Source organism: Alligator sinensis, unplaced genomic scaffold (assembly GCF_000455745.1).
Source record: "Alligator sinensis unplaced genomic scaffold, ASM45574v1 scaffold118_1, whole genome shotgun sequence".
NCBI lineage: Eukaryota > Metazoa > Chordata > Crocodylia > Alligatoridae > Alligator > Alligator sinensis.
In genome coordinates this window covers 347,094-367,260 of record NW_005841850.1, presented here as the reverse complement: position 1 = coordinate 367,260, position 20,167 = coordinate 347,094, and the positions used below count along the sequence as shown (strand labels likewise).

Below are 20,167 nucleotides of genomic sequence, written 5' to 3'. Positions count from 1 at the left end.
CAGCAGCTGCTCGTGTACATTGACTTCTGTGGTTTGTAGCAACAAGCCTAATTACAGAGCCAAGACCGAGAGATGGAGGATCCAACACACGTCCTGTGCTGGTTTCCAAGCTGCTGCTCGTATCCAAAGCCGCTTGCCTTAGTCTCATCAGAGATACCACTTTCAGCAAGGCGTAGCTGCCCTACGTTGCACGGCGAGTGGTGGAGGTGCGCACCATTCGCACTGACTTCACTTCCCCTGGGATCTACTCCCGGGATTTGTACCGGTGGCCGTGTCCCGCCCAGGAAATGGGCAGCATGGCCAGAACCAGGACTCCAGCTCTGGGGGTGTTGTGGGGCAGATGACAAGCTGTATGGCCCTCCCCGAGGGATGGTTCGGTTTGCCCAGACCGAAGGATGACTGCTGCATGCACGTGGTTTGTGGCTGCCACTCGGAGCGTGCACAGGGCCTGAGCTGGGCAGCACTCCTGGGTATGCCTGCACTACACAGTACAGTGCCGTGGAGATATACCCGGGCTGAAAGCCACATAGCCAGGTTAGCCCTGCTGAGAAAAATCACAGCAACACAGCTACAGGAAAGCAGCTATTCTGCATCTGGCACCCAGCTAGACCTATACCCTCCCACACCATGCTGTAGACACCCTCAGTGCAGCTAGTGCTTCACTCATTTCCTTTCTCCTTAGCAACACTGCTTTCCCAATACAAGGCAATTCCTCTTTACCTGTCTGAGCTTACAGTGAGCTTTCAGGGGCAGCCTGCATTGTGAATTCAGGGCATTCAGCACCTCCTTGCATGGAGGGTGACTTGCTCTCAGCCTGAAATCCAATAGTTAATGGCAGGCCTGCATCCATTCGGCTGACGTGTCCAGGTAGCAACAGCCCAGCACGCCACATCCTAGTAGTCCAGTTATTTTCAGAGCTGGGGGTGGAGCACAAGCGGGACCTCAGCACCCTCCAAACACCCTAGAGCAGTGATTCTCAACCAGGGTGCCATGGCACCCTGGGGCGCTTTGAGATCTTTTCAATGGTGCTGCACAATGTTAGCACTGCTAGGTGCATAGACACAATTCACAAGATAGAGAGATTTCATATAGGAATCTATAGTGTTAAAAACAGTCTGACCTGCTGCGGTTTCTCCTAGTCCTTTGCAACACAAGAATTGCTCTATTATTTTTCTGCAGTCAGAAAAACAAGCGGAAACTAAGAGCTGGCATTGTCTGAGTATATCAAGGGGTGCCTCATGTCTAAAAGGGTTGAGAATTGCTGGCCTAGACTAACATACTGCTCAGACACTGATCCGACAGGGTTTCAAATGGGTTTCAGAACTGAGCTCAGCAAGAATCGGATACGTATTAGAGCGCTCACCCGGGGCCACAGAAGCAAATTTGGCATTTAAGTTAACAGCATTAAATCAGCTGCGAGCTGGCAGGTTGTGGTATCACCCAGCGGGAGGGATGACTCATAAAGGGACCCGCGCATGTGTTTGAAGCCAGCGAGCTCCCTCCTTCACAGGGTTTGCTCAACATTTTAATATTTAAAATCCTCCCTCCCAGTGAACCGTTTTCTCCCTCAAAATTACAGCCCAGTTCTTTCAGCCAGCAGGGCTGATCTTAGCTTGCTTCCTGCCACGGTTACTTCTGTGTGTGACCCCGGGAGGCCTCTCTCCTTTTCAGCTCCCATGGCCCCCTTTCTTAGAGGAGGAATTCTCCTCCTCGTGCTACTCTGATAATTCACTCTCCCGGCGTGGGCCAGACTCCCTGCCGTCTGCCAATCTGGGCACAGCCACACAGCTATGTTGAGAGAAGTCTCCCCCACAGGAGCGCTCCTGGGAGCTGGGTTGCCTGGCAAAGGGGGCTGGTGAACATCCAGGCTGGTCATTGGAAAAGGTGGAAGTTATAGCTACAAGGGGTTGCATTTACGGCTGGGCAGAAACGGGGATGAACTGCAAGGGGCAGGCAGGACCCCAGCTCGCCCAGTTGAGGGCATCTACTCAGATCCATCTCTGCTTTAGGTGGACATTGGGTATTGTCCCTTCTGCCCGCTCCCATCCCTTTGGCTCTAGGAGACCTGCCACCTTCTGCCTTTCCCAGCCTCCCTGCCACAGCCCTCCCCTTGCTATGGAGGGATCACCAGAGGCCTGGTCCCTTCTCTGGCCATTTCCAAACCATCCCAGCTCACACAGTGCTCCCTGCGGATGCCTGAGGGCACTCCGACCCAGCTGCATCAGCCAGACATGTCTTATTCGTCTCTGGCTGGTCCTTGGTCTCGGATGAACCAGGGCTGTGGCTGGCTGGGCCTGCAAGGGAGAAGTAGAAGATCTGATCCCCACCCCCTTTCATTTTGAAGACCCCGGGAAGCAGGTGGGGCATCACCATCCTGCCTTTTCTGGCTTCTCCTCAACCTCTTTGAGAACAAAGCAAAGATTGGAAAGGAGATGAGACCCAGCACAGGGGAGTCTTCTATCACTATGGATACAGCCTGAAGCCTGGGTGCCCAGCAAGGTTTCTCTGCCTACCAGGCAAATGCAAAGCTACAAGCAGGCAGGTGAAAGGGCAGGTTCTCTGTAGATGGAAGGGGGAAAAAAAACAGCAAGGGGATTTTGTAGGGAGCACTCCTGAGAGCATCATGACCATGGCAATGCCGAGCTTCCTGGAGATGCTCAGCAAAGAGACAGGGACAGAAGCCAGCCAGAGACAGGTCCATTCCCAGCTCTGCCACAGATTTACTGTGTGACCTTAGGCACATCCTATTGTCTCTCAGCCCCTCACTCTCCCAAGTGGTACAGCAGGGTCAATATGGTCAAACAGGTCCACGCTCATTGTTATCTTGCCTGGCAATTGTTCTGCACAGTCCCCTAGGGGCTTGGACCCCATCACACATAACCATCAAGGGAGGGTCCCCGTCCCCCAAGGGCTGCCAGTTTAAAAGGTGACAGTGCAGGTGATAAATAGGACATAATAATGACCTCTTACTATCTTTAAACTAAAAAAAAAAAAAAAAAAAATTACCAGTCAACCAAACGCCTCCTTGCCTTGATGCCGACTGGTACAATCAGTCCCTTTTGGCAGGTCTTCACTGGTACACGATCTTGGGAGGAAAAATAGAGAAGCAGGTCCATGGTTTTAATATTTGAAAACTTTATTTTCTCAAATGAGCACCAACACATATTGTAAATATGACAAACAATACGCCTCCCTCTAATACTGAAGAACTATGTACAATGTACAAATACATGAAAAGGTGAAAACAAATTATTTGAAAAAACAAACAAACAATTGCATTTCTCACCAAAGCAAATGACCTGAAAGAATATGCCAAAAAATAAAATTAAAATAAGATCAGAGAAATTAAAGTATACACAGTTTGTAAACACGAGAGCATCAACAGACAGGCTGGTATCGGAAATATCGTCTCTTCATTTTGTCAGTGGGGAAAGCATTCCCATTTCCTCATGAGAAACAGCACAAAGGAGTCCGTAACAATGAGAATAGCTTATTTGTGATTGTACCTTACCCAGCGCCATACTGCTTAAACACGCTGATTTTGTTTCAGAATTAAATGCTCTGGTCAAACGCTTTCCCGCTTGCTCTCTGCAAGCAGAAGTCTTCAAAATCAACGCGGAACATAATCGTCTCCGAGCTTTCCCACAGCCAGCGGGAGGAGCTCGGAGCAGAGCTCTGCTTCTTGCAGATCTGTTCACCCAACAGGGGGTTTGCACATAACCTGTTCATCCAAGAACCATCTCATTCAGAACCATGATGCTTCTTCCGAAATGAGGAAGTACAATGAAATGCATGATTAATACACTCACATATCATTAGAAAAACGCATACAGAGAAAGTTCGTATTTGATCATCACAAGAACGACAAGTTTCATTTGCAGATTTTTTTTTTCGTTTTTCTTTTTAAAACCTGTGCACCAAAGAGAGGAAAGGAAAGAGCGTGCGACAGCTACTCAGCACTGCAAACAGCTCCTCACGCAGCAAGCACAGTCCAGCGGTTTGTGCTGTTGGTCCACTTTGAGATCAACAAAAAGACCCAATGAAATACAGACAAAAAAAGGGGGAGAAAGACAGAAAAGAAGACGGAAAATTAACTTGACCGCCAGAGATGTAAACGTTTACTGTAATTCAGCACATAGAAGCCCGGTTTCAAAGGAAACATTGAACCAGGATCCCCATCCAGAAAGATTTGTTTTGTAGTCTCAAAAGTTTGATTAGTTCAGTTTTTCCATCCCCCACCCGCTGCTCCCCCAAGCAACTGGAAACAAAAGAGTCGGAGGTTGCCACACAAATCCACATCCCCAGTTTACATCTTTGTTACTCATGTCATTCTGGCCAATACTGGTGCAAGAAAACAGAGCAGGCCCACATGCTGCCATGAGATCTACTCGGGCAATCGCATCTGCCCAGACAGAGCCCCACTGACTTCCGCAGGGCTCCGTGTGGGACCGAGGGTCTTCTCTTGTACATCGAATTGCAGGACCGAGGTGGGAGGCATGCAGTCAGGGAGGGGCTGAGGCATGTGAGTCACTTCAGACATGCGAGCGCTCCCACCTGTCTAAGGTTACACACCTGCTTCAGAGCCTCCCTGGACAGGGGCCTCTGCTTGCAGCCTGGCAATGGCCTGTATAGGAGGGAAATTCTGCAGAATGGAACCAGAAATGATTCCTCTCCCCTACCATGCCCAGATGGAAAGTGTATTGACTTCCGAAAACAGCACGTAATTAGGATGGTTGTTTCCCTTTCGACAGATTTTCCAACAAAGAGAGAGGAAACGGTATAATTTATCAACAAAACAAAGCAGTGCTCTCCGGGAGGGGCTCCGAGAAAACAGCACCAAATATATTATTTTTTTTTAAAAATTAAATATTATTTACAAAAGTAGATTTCACAAGATAACGCTCGCTATGTTCGGTATATATTATCATCTCAACAGCTAGTGCAGGGGGCAGGATTTCACACATGATAAACCACCAGGGCCAAATATTTAAAACCACATGTGTCTTCAGGGGGCAAGGGGAGATGTGAGCTGAAGGGTGTAAGGACCCAGGGGCCAGAGCCACAGGAAACGCAGCAGAACGTGCAGCTGTTCCCACCTTCGCTGAAGATGCTGACCCTCTGGACTACCCTTCCCAGCATGCAGTGCTCCATCCTCATCTAGACATTTCGTTGCCTCAGTGGGCCCAACCCTTCCCACGCTTTGATGGAAGTAACTGGCTACAGTTAGTTGACACGACCAATGGGATGCAGGTGGCGGGTTCTTTGGTTATGCTCTGACTATATTCGTTTGCAAATCATCAATTTAGAATGCACTGATTCCCATATCCTCTAGCCTCTAGATCTGGTCACTCTGTTGTGTCATCAACTCCCAATACTGTCCCATATCTTAATACAGCAGGTCACAGGTGAGTTAGCAGTGGACTTAACATCGTAAGAAGCACTTTAGGTTTAATGGACACATGGTGGAGTACACACGTTAAATGAGCCTGGCAGGCCAGGATTACTCGTTGCCCCACAGAGCGTATAAACACTGATCTGCAGCTAGGAGCGTGCGTGCACGCATAGGCGTGCAGGCTAACACACATTTTTCATAACAGTATTTGAGGCCAGGTTCTCAACTGTCGTAAACTGGGGTAGCTCCGCAGAAGGGAAAGCAGAGAATTGACACCGTCTGGCCGTGTCCAAACTTACAGTGGTCGCCATTAAAAATACAACGCCCGTAAACGGTGAAAGAAGCACCGTGCAATCTCATCCACCACAGTTGTGTTTTGCACATGGGGAATGGCTTCTGCAGCTGAAGCCATGCTGCTGACTGCCCAGACCTTTAAAGCGTGCTGCAGTATTCTACATGAAGGCTGCAAAATACTACAGCTTACAATGGGTAGTGGCAGCATTGAGGCTAGTATTGGAGTGCGCCGGGGTAATCTTTTTATAGGCATATTTGGCTTTTTATTGGCAATCACTGTGCGGCCAACCTACAGTTGCAAAGCTAGGAATGCTCCGCTCTCACCTTCACACAAGCTGCTTTGGGCAGTCCCTTACTTTGCCCATTCAGATCGAATCTAACAACTGTGTTTTCAGGGAACGAGAACAGGTTTTCAAACCAGGTAAATGACTCCCTGCTGGCCAAAAACAGTAATATATCCCAGCTCAGTATTCAGGGGAAAGGAAAATACAGAGGAGGCCAATGCCAGAGGCAACAGGCTGAAAGAGAAAGAACTCCTCAACCTCGATACCTTTCTTGCTCCCTTTGTGACAGTGGGGAATGAGGATTAAGGAAGCAGAGCCTGGCAGGAATGAGCTGAGGTGGTCTTGTTATGCAGCTGCATCAGGCAGGGTGAAGGCAGAAGCCACCCTAGCATGACCAAGGAAGGCATTAAGCCCATGACTTCCCGCAGCTGCAGTCAGTCTGCCTCATATTCCCTGCTCCAAGTCAGACCCACACACTGTCAGTGGGATGTGGCATGTGCACAAGCACTCTTCCCATGGCCCTATCAGGCTGGGGTTTAATCACAGGTACCCGACATGAAAGCCCAGTCCTGTTTCTAACCAACCCTTCTGCATCCTCTCCAGTCAGCTCTCAATATGCCTGTGAAGTTCCCCCCAACTCTGTCCACTTGGAACAGCTAGGAAAAAAAGATGCCATTAGGTGACAATCACCAGAGGAGCTGCGAACACCTGCACGTTACTCTTCCTGACTAGATTAAAAAGGATTTTCCCCCAGTGGATGAACCTACTTGAAAGAATTCCACAAACAAAAAAGAAATTCGCTCCAAGAGATAAAAACTAATTCAGTTAAATAGTCATGAGTGATGCACCAGATCCTGGCTGGACTTTTGTGAAAAAAGCTTCACAACGTCATTTATGTGCAACACATCTCTTCCACACATACAATCCCTCTCCCTCACCAACAACATTGAGATAGTTCATTAAAATTAACAATCAAAACTTAAAAGGGCAGGACTTGTCTTTTGCCATTAGACATCCAACCCTCTTTTCCCCCCCGACAACTCCATGGCACGAATCCTATGGGGATGTCGAGTGTCTTTGCTTGCTGAAGTATCACATCTTTTTAAAAACACTGGGGGCATGGGGACTTGGGGGATACATCAGGGCTTGAAATATCCACCTGTGCAAAATATTAGCAACTGCCGGAGCCATCTGCTGTCACCTTGCATTTCCGATGGGCTCACAGAGGGGAACTGATGGCTGGGGTCAAAACATTTTGAGCAAAATCCTGTTTGCACATTTTTCTATTGCGTGTTAGGATGACCAGATCCTAAGCTGTAACACTGCTCTAAGGGCACGCGGTAAGGCCAGGATAATTAAGGTGCACCTTATAGTTCCAAGTTTGTCTACAACCCCCCATGCTTTCCTGTCACTTGCCCAACACGCACCTTGGTTCTCGCCTCTCTGTCATGCCTCTGAAGCCTAGCGCCAGCCTCTCCTACATTACACAGTTTTGCTCCTCCTCTCAGCTGCCCGCAGGCAGGGGTGCTGAGGTCGCCCCAGCTCTGCTCTGCCAGGGTGATTTACCCCTTAGCTGTGAAAGTGGAGGAGGAGGAGGAGCGTGTGGGGAGTCTTGCTAAGCTGTCAGCCCCCACCCCAACAAGTCAGCAAAAGGCGACCATGCGGTCAGTACGAAACAACCCACCGACAGATGGTACTAGACAGCGGATTCAGGACTTGGCTGGTGGAGGGGGTTTGGTTACCACTTGTGCTCAGCCAGCTTCATCTAAGGCTCTGCCTTTGCAGCGGCAGGCTTGAGATTCAGAGAGAACGCAGCCATGAGGTATTTTTCTGTCCGTTCAGACAAGGAGATCATTTCAAGCCTTAAAGGACTTAAAGGAAAAGTAGAGCTTTGTTTCTGATTACTTCCCCTTCTGCCCTCCCGCCCCCACCCTTCCTCTCCCTTCCTACCCAAGACTCAGGTCTCCTTCCCACGCCGAGACCTTCCGATAAAATGCCGCCAAAGAAGCCAGCTTCAGTTCGCGCTTAGACATTCGTCAACATGGAATGCTGTCGGGCATTTGGTGCATTCTCTTAGCCAACGCCAGAACAGAGAGAGAAGCAGCCAGGGTCAACTCACAAACAGATACAAAGCAAAGAGACAGAGAGACAGAAATTTAGAGGCCAGTCACCAATAAGGATGGAGAAGGGTGTGAAGATGCTCCCAGATTGCAGAGCCTCTAAATGCATGGAACCAAGCGTTCAGTCACTCTCTCACTCTTGGATATAATGTTCGGTTGGATGGCATTCTCTCACATGCCGGGTTGGCCGGGCTCCTCCCGTTCAATCCCAGCCATTATCCTTGATCATGTGAGCTAGTTCAATGATGTATTTGCCTTCTTTATACTTCTGGCTGCTCTCAAAAGCGTGTTCCTGAAGAAAACAGAGAGAAGGTGGGGTCAAAAGGAGTCCTGAGGGGTACAGAAAAGAAAGGGCAGTCGAGCGGTGAAGCCAGGAGGTTGGGAGTCCTGGGTTCGAGTCTCAGCTCTCGGGAGGGGATGGGGTCTGGAGGTTAGCACAGAGGGAAATGAATCCAAGTTTGCGTCCACGTTTTTGGGCATCTAAGATTCTGGCCCTCAGTAAACCCGTAGCTCGTTGTCTGGACTTCTGTTCTCTTTCAGCCTCCTGTAAAGCCAGGGGGTTGCACTCTATTTCGACTGTGTGTAGCCTGTCATAATAAGAGACTGCTGTGGGGCCAGGGTACCGCTTGTACCCCTCTCTTGTAAGAGGAAGAAAGTGGCCATGCTGCTTGCTGTGAGCAAATGACTCAGGCTTGGATTTGGGCCCTATAGGAGCAGTCATGTTGTTGTCCCACCTGCAAAGAGTTCTGAAAGCGAGCAAATCCTTAGGTATCACAAAGTCTGTCCTGAAAAAATGGTCTCCAAGGCTGGGCTGTGTGTGTGCGCGACCTCGTGGGACACTTACAGAACTCACACTTAACAAATCACTCCCTGCCCCGATGGACACAGCTCCCTGCATGGAGCAGACGGGGCTTCCTGCCATGCTTAAGAGAAATTCTACCTTATTTCCTGGTAAGTCCCCGGGACAAGCAAGATGGAGCAATATCCTTGTCTCTATGGGCGTGTTAAGGGATTTCCACCAAGACCAGGGCCCTTTTGCAAGACACTGCACACACCCAGAGGAAGAAATGGTCTCTGCCATGGAACGCTTGCAAATTACGTGTACAAGCCAGATACAGATGGCCAGGGAAGTGACTGACCCCAGGTCCCACAGCAGGTGAGTGGCAAAGCCAGGACACGTACGGGGGGTTTCAGACTCGCATGTCACTGCCCTGTGCCTAAACTGTGCCGACTCCTCACACATAAGCCTTAACGAAGGAACAGGAACATGTATGTCCAGGACACTCACGTATTTCCAGCCCAGCGTGGTTTTGCAGTTTTCACAGTAAATGTCTGCAACCGCATGTAATCCTGTTAGTAGCACCCGCTCCTCTGCTGGGCCGCAACCCACGTTAACTCTGGGAGAGAAGGGAAGAAAAAGAGATGGCTCCATTAGCATGCTGCTTTCACTACTGGATGCTGCAATGTCATCAATGGCCATTTTGTTGCAGGGCTAGGAAAATACAGAAGGGTGTTTCTAGCACTAAACACAACTGCCATCCCCAAGCAGCTCTCCTCTCACTGGGGATTTTCTCCATTTACACTGACTATTGTTACCCCAAAGCTGAGGACTAGAAAAATTCCAAGACTTCCCAGGAAAAGAAAATTGTCTGATGCTTCAGAAGAAAGTTTCCCATTTCAAACTGCCGTGTGAAACGATGCAGTTTTTATTTTGATGCTCTCAAGTGGCAAAACAAAAATGTAGCCTTGATGCCCTTTTGCCCTGGGAAGTTCCATAGAAAATAGTAACTTTAACATCATTACTTTTTTTGCAAAGGGAACAAATTGGTCAAAAAAATAATGTTGGCCAGCACTAAAATATGCTAATACCTCACTCTGAACTACTACTGCATATTTACAAACTTTGGTGTTTGGTGCTTACCGCATCCCCGGAGCAGTGAGTGATGTTAAAGTGAGCTGTTTTTTTCCTTGGTGCCATGAAAAACAAACCACCTTAGCCCAGCCTTGTAGCTGAATTATAAGGTTATATAGTAGGGCTGGAAGGCACCATATGAGGTTATCTGGTTGAGCCCTCAGCCCAAGACAGGATCATCCTCGATATCATGAATATAAAATCATGTGTGAATCAGTGCTGTTTCTTTTCAACCATTCTGCAGCGCTGATGTAAGCTCACAGAGTCTGAGCTCTGCCTTTCCATTGTAAAGAAAGAAGGCAAATCCTTCTGCTGCTTTTATCTATGGGGTTTGAGCTTTTGGGTTTTTTGTCAAAAGTCTACCCCCCAAAGATGCAGCAATGACAGTTCTGAAGTTGCACTCACACTGAGTTGAAGAGGTAGGCTCGCCCTTGGCTTCCTTGAAAGGACTGAAAGGCAAGAAAACAAAAATCAGTCATTGATAGAAAGCTGCCCTGCGTGGGAACATTCCCCACAACCTCCATAATGACCTCAAAGGAGAGACAGCAAGTTCTGAGAACCGCACATCATCACTGTGCCCCAGGAGGGAAGGCACCGAGTGACATGTCTGGAGAAGACGAGAACAGATCAGTGAAGGATGTGGAAAGCGCCTGGTCTGCCTCAAGTTCTAACAGGTACACATTTTAAAGGGAGCGCTGGCAGCCTGCTGAGAACTGTACCTGTCTCCTACCGCCTGATCTGATCACCACCCACAGCCCTGCAAGCCCCCACAGTACTCTTCAGCACTGAAGCCCTATGCTTTTTTTTCCTGTATTTCACCCAGAGCAAATGCTGGTGGCTTCACCTTCCTGGTCTGAGAGAATGTCATCTTCCTGTTCTTCATGCTCTAGTTGATTCCCATTTCTCATGGGCCCTCCGCAAACTCAGCCCCCCATCAGAGCTCTTTCAGATTGCATTTCTATAGACAAAACCTAGTGTTTAGGCCTGAGCTGCCCCATGGCATCACTTCCATTTTCCAGATGCTGCTGTGGCCTTTGTGACCAGCCAACTGTGCCACTGAAGGAAGTGCTGAAATCTATATTATTTCTATTATCACGATTGCTACGTGCACTGTAGTAATGCCCACAGACTTTGGTCAGAGATCAGGCCCTCGTGGCGCTAGGTGCTGCGCATGCACGCAGACAAAGACAATCTCTGCTCCAGACAAGCTGTGCCGAATGTCCCCCAGACAACATGGACAAGGTCATATCTGAGCCAACCAGACACAACATGTGACTCCACACCGTAGCCTTCGCACCCAGGGAATTTCTGGCTGGCTGTCTCCATCTCATGAAGCAGCCCTGTGTTTCTGCCTCTGAGCCGATGCTCCTAACCCCTGAGCTCAGGCAGCTTGAGCCTTCAGAGCCAGAGGGATCAAACACCCACCCTACTCCCAATGCAGGGAGCCCTGCCTGGGATTGCAGCACATTGCGCTGCATGCAAAGACAGTGTCATCAAAAAAAGTCAATCTGACCCAAGATGTGTTCCTGCCCTGTCCCAGTTTAGCTGCAGGTGTTGGGAGTGAGCAGGTCTTTAAGAGGCTTATTTAGAGAGAGCCCTGACATGGCACAGCCTGCATGTGAGACAGAAAAGAGCAATTCACTGAGTAACAGATGAGATTACAACTCCCCAAGAACTGGGCTTGAACCCCCCTCTCCAAGAGTGCATGTGCAATCCTCCCCCAGACCACCCTGTATGTGGTACCATGTGGTAGCTGGAGCCAAAGTAAAGGTCCATGCCCACAGACATGCTGTGAGAGGCTAAGGACCACTGGCTGAAGGAGCGTGCATTGGGCTAAAACACTGCCCAGGGGCACATGGACACCATGCTGTGTCCAGGACCACGACTGCTTGTCAGATCTGCTCAGGCAGAGCTGCCTGCCGAGATGATTCAGATGCTCCTGGAGGATGTGCTGCTCTCAGGATGAGCTCAAAGACTGTGATGAGGAAGGAAAAACATCTCTGGGCTCCCAGAAGATGCCCAGGGCACACCTGGCTCTCGTACGCTCTGGTGAAAGTGAGGGATCCTGCATGCTGAGAAAGGCCTCTTTTCCCAGGAAGAATGCTAAATAAGATGCATGGCTCAAACGTGAATGAAACAGGGCTTATCAGAGCAGCTGCTTTCAAACTCTCTGCAGTGCTGAAGTCCTGCGCTGCTGTGATCCTCAGCCCATACAGCACCGCCCAGCCCCACCGTATCTCATCCGACAGGGCTACAGCATGTCCACAGCCTTGCTCTCCACACTACTGGGAAGCAAACAGAAGCTGGATTTCAGAAGCTTGCTACCAACACCCCCTCCCCCACTGCAGGATTATTCTGGGTAATATTATTATTATTACCCTCTTCTTAACCCCACATTACAGGCCTAAGCAGTTATTTGTCAAGCTGCAGATGGGGTCCCCAGGTGGGGAAGCGCAGGCGGGCTCCACAAAGCAGAACGGCAGCAGCTGAATCTCACTTGCCTTCCACTCCCTCCCAGAAGAGTTTTCCATAAACATCAAAGCAACAGCATTTGCCAGCAGCAGCAGCTCTGGGAGCCGAGACTGCACTGGGACCAAAATAGGAGTTTCCGTTACTGCCGGAGACTGGGCAGTCTTCCATGAACAACATAAGCAACCTCTAGGTGTCGGTCTGACAGATCCCTAAGCACCATCCTGCCAATCCCAAAGAGCCATGGTGCTCATCTGGAGAGACCCTCCTCCCACCATGGGCTAGGGCTCTGTCCCGTTGGCCACTGCAGTCTATAAGGTCTTCACCAGCTTGAAGAGATCACCAGAGCATGACCAATTTCACCAGCTATCACCCAGGATTTTCCTGCTTCATGTCCAGCCACAGGCCACAGTTCTCACCCCAGCACACTCCCTGTGTGGTCAGTCCACAGACACCAGCACCGATCTCCAGCCATTGCCTATGGATGTGGCCATCACTGACGGACACTGCCTTCACAAACAGATTGCTGCCACGGCACAATCCAGTCCCCTCGAACGAAGCCCAGCTGGAGCCTTCTGACACCCCGCTGCTTGGTATTGAGGCCACTTTTGTTTCAAGAATGCTCCCTCTGGCCCCATCACAAAGACACAAAGGGGAGGTAATAACCAGAGGTAGCTCGTATTTAGGGCTGGGAAGGTATTTTCCATTTAGAAATCAAGCAACAAAGCTGCCAGGGTCAGGATGCTCCTGTCCTGGTTCTTGCTATGATCATGATGAAGATCTGAGAAAACAATCCCACCTAGGCAGATGTGTCCTATACAGCCACCCAAGGCAGCTCTGCAAACACGTTTGCTCTGCATCAGGATGCAACAGCCCGGCTCTGGGCTGGTTTCCATGCTGCATGCTGTCTCAAGGCGGGTGTTGTAATGCCCTCAAACATTTTTTCGAAAGCACACTGGCAGCTGAGTCTCTGTGACAGAAACCCGGACTTCTTGCCCTGCAGAGTAACAGCTCCTGGCGCACACCCTACAGCCCAAAGAAACGGAAAGGATGGTTTGTTTCCCACTGAAAAGCCAAGCAGATTTATTTTCTGCCTGTTGCTAACTCTGAGTCTGGTTGGAAACCTGGCCCACTGTGCTTGCAAGCACAACTCCCTCGCGCCCTGACTTCTGAGCAGGGAGGGACAGATGAAAACCATACACAAGATCTTTCTCTGGACAATCAAATGCAATGTTCCCTCGTGCCAAAACATCATCCATCCCTCCACCTCTCTCTCTCATTAGGAAGGGCTAAATGCTGCCGTCTTGTCTACTAAAGATCGGCTTCACCTGCAAAATTCACCTCTGGGCTCAGCTTCCAAATGCTCCCAAGGCAGGGGGTGCTGGGATCCGGGCAGCTTATTCAGTGCTGACGGAGATTTCCAATGCCCCAAATCTCTGCCCCATTTGCAGTGGGTGCTTTGTTTGGCTCCTTGTCTGCTTTTGGGGAAACAGGCACTACTCTGGAGGAGCTTGGAAGGGCTCTACCCCTTCTTTCCATTGTGTCCCGTTCCTTCTCCATCACTAGCACTGCTTGTGCTTTCTGGTTCACAACTGTCAGCAGTCACTGGAGTCTGGACAGAAGAAACTGGATGGGGACCCCGCCCCCACCCATGCACAGCCTCCCCCCACACCCCTTCTTCTCTGCCTCGGAGCCAGGATCCCCATTCACTCCCTGCCTGGCTCAGCAGTCCCGCACGCTTAACACAGGGCAGGATTAACCTCCCAGTCTTTGTGCTGGTCCCAGACAATAGGGGAACACATTGACACTGCTCGCTGGAATCATCGGGAAAACCAAGGAGCGGTTGCCAGGACTCCACACGGCCAAGCACTGTTCCTCCATCTCTGCAGGGCACAACGGGATAGAAAACGTGCCCCTTGGTCTGGCCAACAGCCTCCCCCCCACACCCAGGCAGGCAGAGGGGAGATGGGAGGAGAGCAACGGGTGACAGGACCCTGCCAGCTGGAGTCCTGACAACTATTATTAGTTCTCATTGCACAAGCGAGATGAGCTGCAGGGCAGGGGGGCAAGGCTCTGAGGACGTCAGCACGCCTCCTCTGGGAAGGCAGTCACGGCCACTTGGCCGCTGAAAATGGGGCTGGTTCCTCTGTGCCTGCGATCTCCCTGTTGTGGCAAAACGAGCAAGAAAAAAAAAAGGATGGGGGTGGAGGTTAGAGACCTGGACATTCACAGGCAAGAACTTCCTCCAGTTCAGAGACCCATATAACCCCGTCCAACCCTGCTCACGCTCCTTCCGCCTTTCAGTGACTCGGACCATGCATGCACAGGGATTTGGTGGCTCTGGCTGCTGACTCTGCACTTGCCCTCCTAAGGAACAGAAATCCTGTTCTCATGCTCGTGTCCAGCAAGGAGGTGTAAGCGTGATCTAGACTTAAAGCTGATTTGAGGGGGTCACATGCAGGCTCTTGCAGACAAGGGGACATTATAAAGTGATCAGCGATCTGAGCCCTGCTGCTTCCTTATAAACCAGTGAAATCCCATCACTGCCCCCTCTGCTCCCCCAAGACCATGCCTGCCCTCATGGCATATGTGTCCATCACATCTATGGCAGCACTGTATGCCCTGGGTACTAGAACCCCTAGAAAATGAGCCAATACCACTGGTTTCTTGTGTGACCTCGGGCAGGTCATGACCTCATTGTCTTGACTCCATCTCTGTAAAATGCCTGTGTGTATTGTCAGACCTCTGGGGTTAGGATGGTTTCTTACCAGACATATCTATGGGGAAACAGAGGCAGGGAAAGATGACTTGCCCAGGCCATCCAATGGACTAGGGGAGAATCAGGTGGAGCAGCTATGTCCCCACTGCTTCCCAAAGACACCACCTCCATTCGGACACTGCACCCATCACTGCAGCCTCCCCCTGCCAGCTAAAATTATTTAGACTAGAACCTGGCACTGTAGCAATGCTTTCTTTCAGCCAGGGACTTTTGCAGACAGAGACCTGTGATCCAACCTCTCTGTCAGGTGTTCTTTGTCCCCAACCTAGCACCAGCTTGTCCCTGAACTTTGGGGTTTTAGGAAAGCAGTGGATGCGTTAGTAAAATCCACTAAGGCTGTCCTCACTGTGGCCCGAGGGTGTGCAGGTCCACAACAGACGGCTCACTTTGGTGTCCAACGCTACCATTTGATTTCCAGGCCTCAGCGTTATATAATGGGCTGGAAGCAGAATCTGTTTGCCGTCTGCACCCTAGATCTTGGCATATGCACAAAAAGCATTTCAGGGTGATTTTATTTTCCGCTTCCACATGCCCTTAATGTCTTTCCCAGCTGACGGCTACTTAACACAGAGCACCAACCAGCTCCCCTCTCTCTGCAGCAAGCCTGACTGAAGCCAGTAATTGGAAATGCACCGGCTCTTCTCTCAGCTGCATGCAAGATGGGTCTAAAAGCAAGTTCCAATGCAGAAGCTTTCCTGCTGCTTTCCACGGTACCCTATTAACACTGGCAGCGACAGGTGTTTGCAGCTGGCTAACTGTCTTTGATGAGCCCTGCAGAGGAACTCAATTACCAAAGAAATGCCTAGCAGAGCTCAGATAGGGAAGGTCAGTGCAGTTGCAGGATTTGTGCCACTTGGAGCTGAGAGAACAATTCAGGTCGGTCTTTAATCGGAGCCCTCATACAGACTCCCCAGCGGCCTTCATCAGTCACTTATTCCAAGGCAGGCAAGGTGTTTCCATTGTAGTGCTGGCACCTCCTGCACCATGGTTTGCAGACATGGGCTTTACAAACACCTTTAGACACCTGATTGTCAGTGAGCAAACACTGAGCTGCCGGGCTGGATGAGCCTATAGCAGAGTGCAGGCTAGCTCCCGTTGGATGGAGTTCCCTGTGCCCCTCTCCCCCGCAGCCTCGCAGAGATGCACGCCAAGCACAATGGTCCCTCATCCTGAAAGTCACATTGCCACCTCCCAGTCTCTACGTCAAAGCACAAGCATTAGCCGCTTTGTGCACACAACCATGCCTTTTCCAAACCGGACTCCTGCACTGCAGAAACCAGCAGAGCCAACGAGCCGATCGGCAGCACGACCGAACACCAGCTTGTTTGTGTCATAAATACAACACCAGTGCGCGGCAAAGGATGCTCCATCAGCAATGCAGTCCTATTTATCAGAAGGATTAGTTCCCTTTCCTACCTTCTCCTCTCTCTTCTCCACCAGCCCCAGGTCTTCTCTGCAGCTACTCCATGAACAATCAACCTCGCACAGACAGCTCAGCCTTATGGGCAGCTTGCAAGCCCCATTGATTGAGGAGACTAAAACGATCCGAGAGCAAGAGATGCTCTTGTACCCTGTTTATAGCCACCAGAATGCTTAGCAACAGTATTAGGTGCAGGATCGTTTTGGGAGGAGATTACTTGGGAGTTGGGAATGGAAACTCTGATGGCAGGAAGGATGCGAGTGCTTTGCTAGCACTAATGTGCTGTGGGCCCTGGGACTGGGGGCTGTGGCACTAAGCGGGTCTCCCCGGTCTGTGCAGACTGCGCTGAAGCCTTTCCCAGGGAAGCACAAATTGCATGAGCTCATCCCTCTACTGCAGCTGGCTGAAGAACCTCTGAGCCCCATTCACTCTTCACCACCTGATGGGCAGGGAATGGTCCACGTTAAACATTAAGCCAACCCTTCTACCTGTGCTGCACATGGGAAGCTCAGGGGACCTGGCTAGGGTGCTGTTCCACCCCACAGGAGTGACATGTTTGAACCTGTCTATAACTATGCTCCTGCTTATTAACTGCGTCTCACCCTAGGTCTCCAGTGCTACTTGAGCCCCCCAGAGGTATGGAATTATGACCAAGTGCATTTCCAGTGGGATTCAATGACTTCAGCTTGGCCCAGAGTTCCAGCTGGGCGTGCTGTTCTCCTCACTTCCTGCCCTAGGCTGCTGTGCAACACCTCTGGACACAGCCTGCTGGCACTTAGTGTCTCACCCCAGCAACAGATGCATTTCAGGGATGGATTATGTAATCCCTGCATGGTACCCATGTCTCAGGCTGGGAAGCGCTGCTTTGTTACCAGCTGTAAAAGGCACTGTGTGTTAGAAAACTATGGCTGTTGCAGTCAAGACCCTTTAAAGCCCTTGGCTCCATCTACCCGCTGTGGGCAGTGGGTATGCATTAGGAGAACTGCTGGGGAAAATCATCCTGCTGATAAGCACCTTTTGTGCTAACAGGAACAATCTCAGCACTTTCCCTGCACAGGATAGGTGGGGAGCGGCAGAGGCCAGCGACAGCACAAAAGGTCTGGCCACATGTGCATGGAACTGCCAGACTATTAGTGGCACTCGTTCCACGCCAGGGGAGCTAAATCCTGCTGTGTCAGACAAAGGCAGGTCTCCTGTGACGTCTGTCAGGAGACTAAGAAAAAAAAAAAAAGTCTGCTTTCAGCAAGTGCAGCTAAGCTGATTTCTCAGTCAGGTAAGCTGGACGGGAACAGAAAAGGCAATCAAGGGTCACCTCGGGCCTTATACCAGCCCTCACTGAAGGAGGTTCTCACCTGTCAGCAGTACGGTGTCTATGCCACACTAGGGCAGACCTGCATTGTTTCCACCGGAGGAATAATTTCTCATAAGTGGGATCTGAATGCCTCTTCTCAATGTACCACAAGGAAAAACACAACCAGAAACCCCGAAATCTCCTAACTTCAAGATTGAAGTCCTTTTGGGAAATCCTGTTTCAGACCCCATTAGGACTGAACTGGTCTCTGTGCAGCAGCTTTTCAGTCATGTTACTACCAAACCCAACTGGTCAAAAGTCTTGTGTCCGGCCTACCAGATATCTGGAGAATGTTTCTAAAAAATACTAAGATGGAGGGGTGGGGGGCAGGATATATAAAACCCCAATTCTTTCTCGTTTTTAATTTGCCTTCTGAGGTGTGAAGGTTTGTGTTGGTCTCTGGAATCAGGAAAGCTCAGTGGCTTCCTTAAAAACAAACCAAAGGAAGCTGAAATTCTCTCCTCTTCACCCGAGTCAAGGAGCTGAGGCTCAAAGACAAACCATTGTTATAAGGTGCATGATAAAAATCATGAGAGCTGGCAGCAATGGCTGGATGACTGACCACTGTCAGGAGTAGGAGGGAGGGGAAAGGAGTTGCATTACTTGTGAGAAAATGCCTTAGCACACTGTCCCCAGCAACATCTCCATGCCAAAAGTGTTGCCAAGAGAGACAAGAAACAAATGGAGCTGTGCAGGTGCTGATAAGATGGGAGGCGAATTGTGAAACGCTGCCCCGTCCAGCTTGCTGGGCAGGCTCTCACACCTGCTGTGGCTGGGGCTGCTTGGCTCTTGGGCAGACAGGTTGTACAAATGACTGGAGGGCCAGCACACAGGAGCAATTTCCCCGTCACCAAATCAGTTCCTATGTCAGGCATTCGCATCAGGGAACACAGGACTCCCGAAGGCTCATTCGTAGCCAGAGAAACAGGGTGAAGAGCAAACCTCAGTAACTGGGGAGACAGCAAAGTGCTAATGACCATTAAGCATGCAGCTCCGACTCACCCCGTCCTCCAAGAGAGCATGGAGTCACCCAGCAGGCTCAAGCTCAACTCGAGCGCAGTACTGCCCACTCATGATTTTATCAAGAGTCTCACCCAGTTCAGGCTGGTTACAAAAGCCGCAGGCTACCAGGGGTGCGTGACTGCTGTACAAATCTCAGCTTTTATCTATTATTTAAGAAAAGTACATTTCTGGCCCTGAGGCTGGTGCAGAGATAATGCAAATATGCAGCAAAGGCCAGAAGGCAAAGGCAAAAGGCCCCATATTTACTATTGCATAGACTTGGTGACTTTGGTGCCTGGGCCTGTAGGCTTTGAGTGCCTTGAGGTGGCAGTGCTGTGCCCCCTCGCCCCTGCTCCCCAAGGGAAAGGAGAGGCTCTCAGCACCTTGGGAACACCAGTGGCACAGTAAGCATGACAGCTGTGAGCCCAGTATCCTTCAAAACAATGCTGCATAGACAGGAAGGAGAAGGCAGCAGCTGTGAGCTCCGTCTCGGTGCTCTATGTAGGCAGCTGAGAGTCCAGCTCCCCACGCGAAACCATAACTCCAGCGTTGTGGGTGGGATGGGAATTTGGCCCAGGGCAGCCCCCGCCAGCTCGGGGGTTCAAGGCCATTCTTGCACAGCACGTTATTTTTATGCTGATGGAGGCACTTCCCTCTCCACTGCCAGAGCATGCGCGGTGCACTCCATGAGGACAGCTGTGTACTGACCAGCCTCAGTAAAGCACCTCCTGCATCAAGCCATGTCGTGCAATTCAGTCACTTGCCCAGTACCTTGGGACTAGGGCACCCCAGTCCCCGGGAAGCTGACGGAGCTGCAAGCAGTCAAGAGTTTCTGGCCATCGGCACCCAAGGCAGGGACTGCAGCACCAGACGGCTCAAAGGGCACTTTGAAAAGGCACTTTATTAGTAGCAGCACTATTATTTACTTATGGGGAAGGATCTGGACAAACCCAACCCCCCAGAAGGCTCAGCTGTTTCTTCCCCGCCACAGAGAGGAATGAAAAATGCCTTTTCTTTTGGTGCGGCTGCAACAGCTGCTCTGTTTCCATTGCGAGCGTCGCCGTTTCCCTGTGGGTTGGCGCTAGCTCTCACTGTGCAACAATCAAAGGCTGGGGAGTGGGGGCAGGGCCCATTTCCCATGCTA

General features: G+C 50.5%; 1 protein-coding gene across 2 annotated transcripts in view; it reads right to left on the bottom strand.

Annotated features, from left to right (window-relative positions):
• Positions 1-3,084: 3,084 nt before the first annotated feature.
• YPEL2 (yippee like 2) overlaps positions 3,085-20,167 on the bottom strand; it is a 36,394-nt gene continuing 19,311 nt past the window's right edge. For both annotated transcript variants that reach the window (XM_025209960.1, XM_025209967.1), the window contains 4 exons: positions 10,408-10,451; positions 9,379-9,487; positions 7,921-8,382; positions 3,085-4,015 (listed from right to left, as the gene is read on the bottom strand). In XM_025209960.1, the coding sequence (XP_025065745.1) occupies positions 8,293-8,382; positions 9,379-9,487; positions 10,408-10,451 (243 nt within the window). In that variant the 3' untranslated portion in view covers positions 3,085-4,015; positions 7,921-8,292. The remainder of the gene's footprint in view (positions 4,016-7,920; positions 8,383-9,378; positions 9,488-10,407; positions 10,452-20,167) is intronic.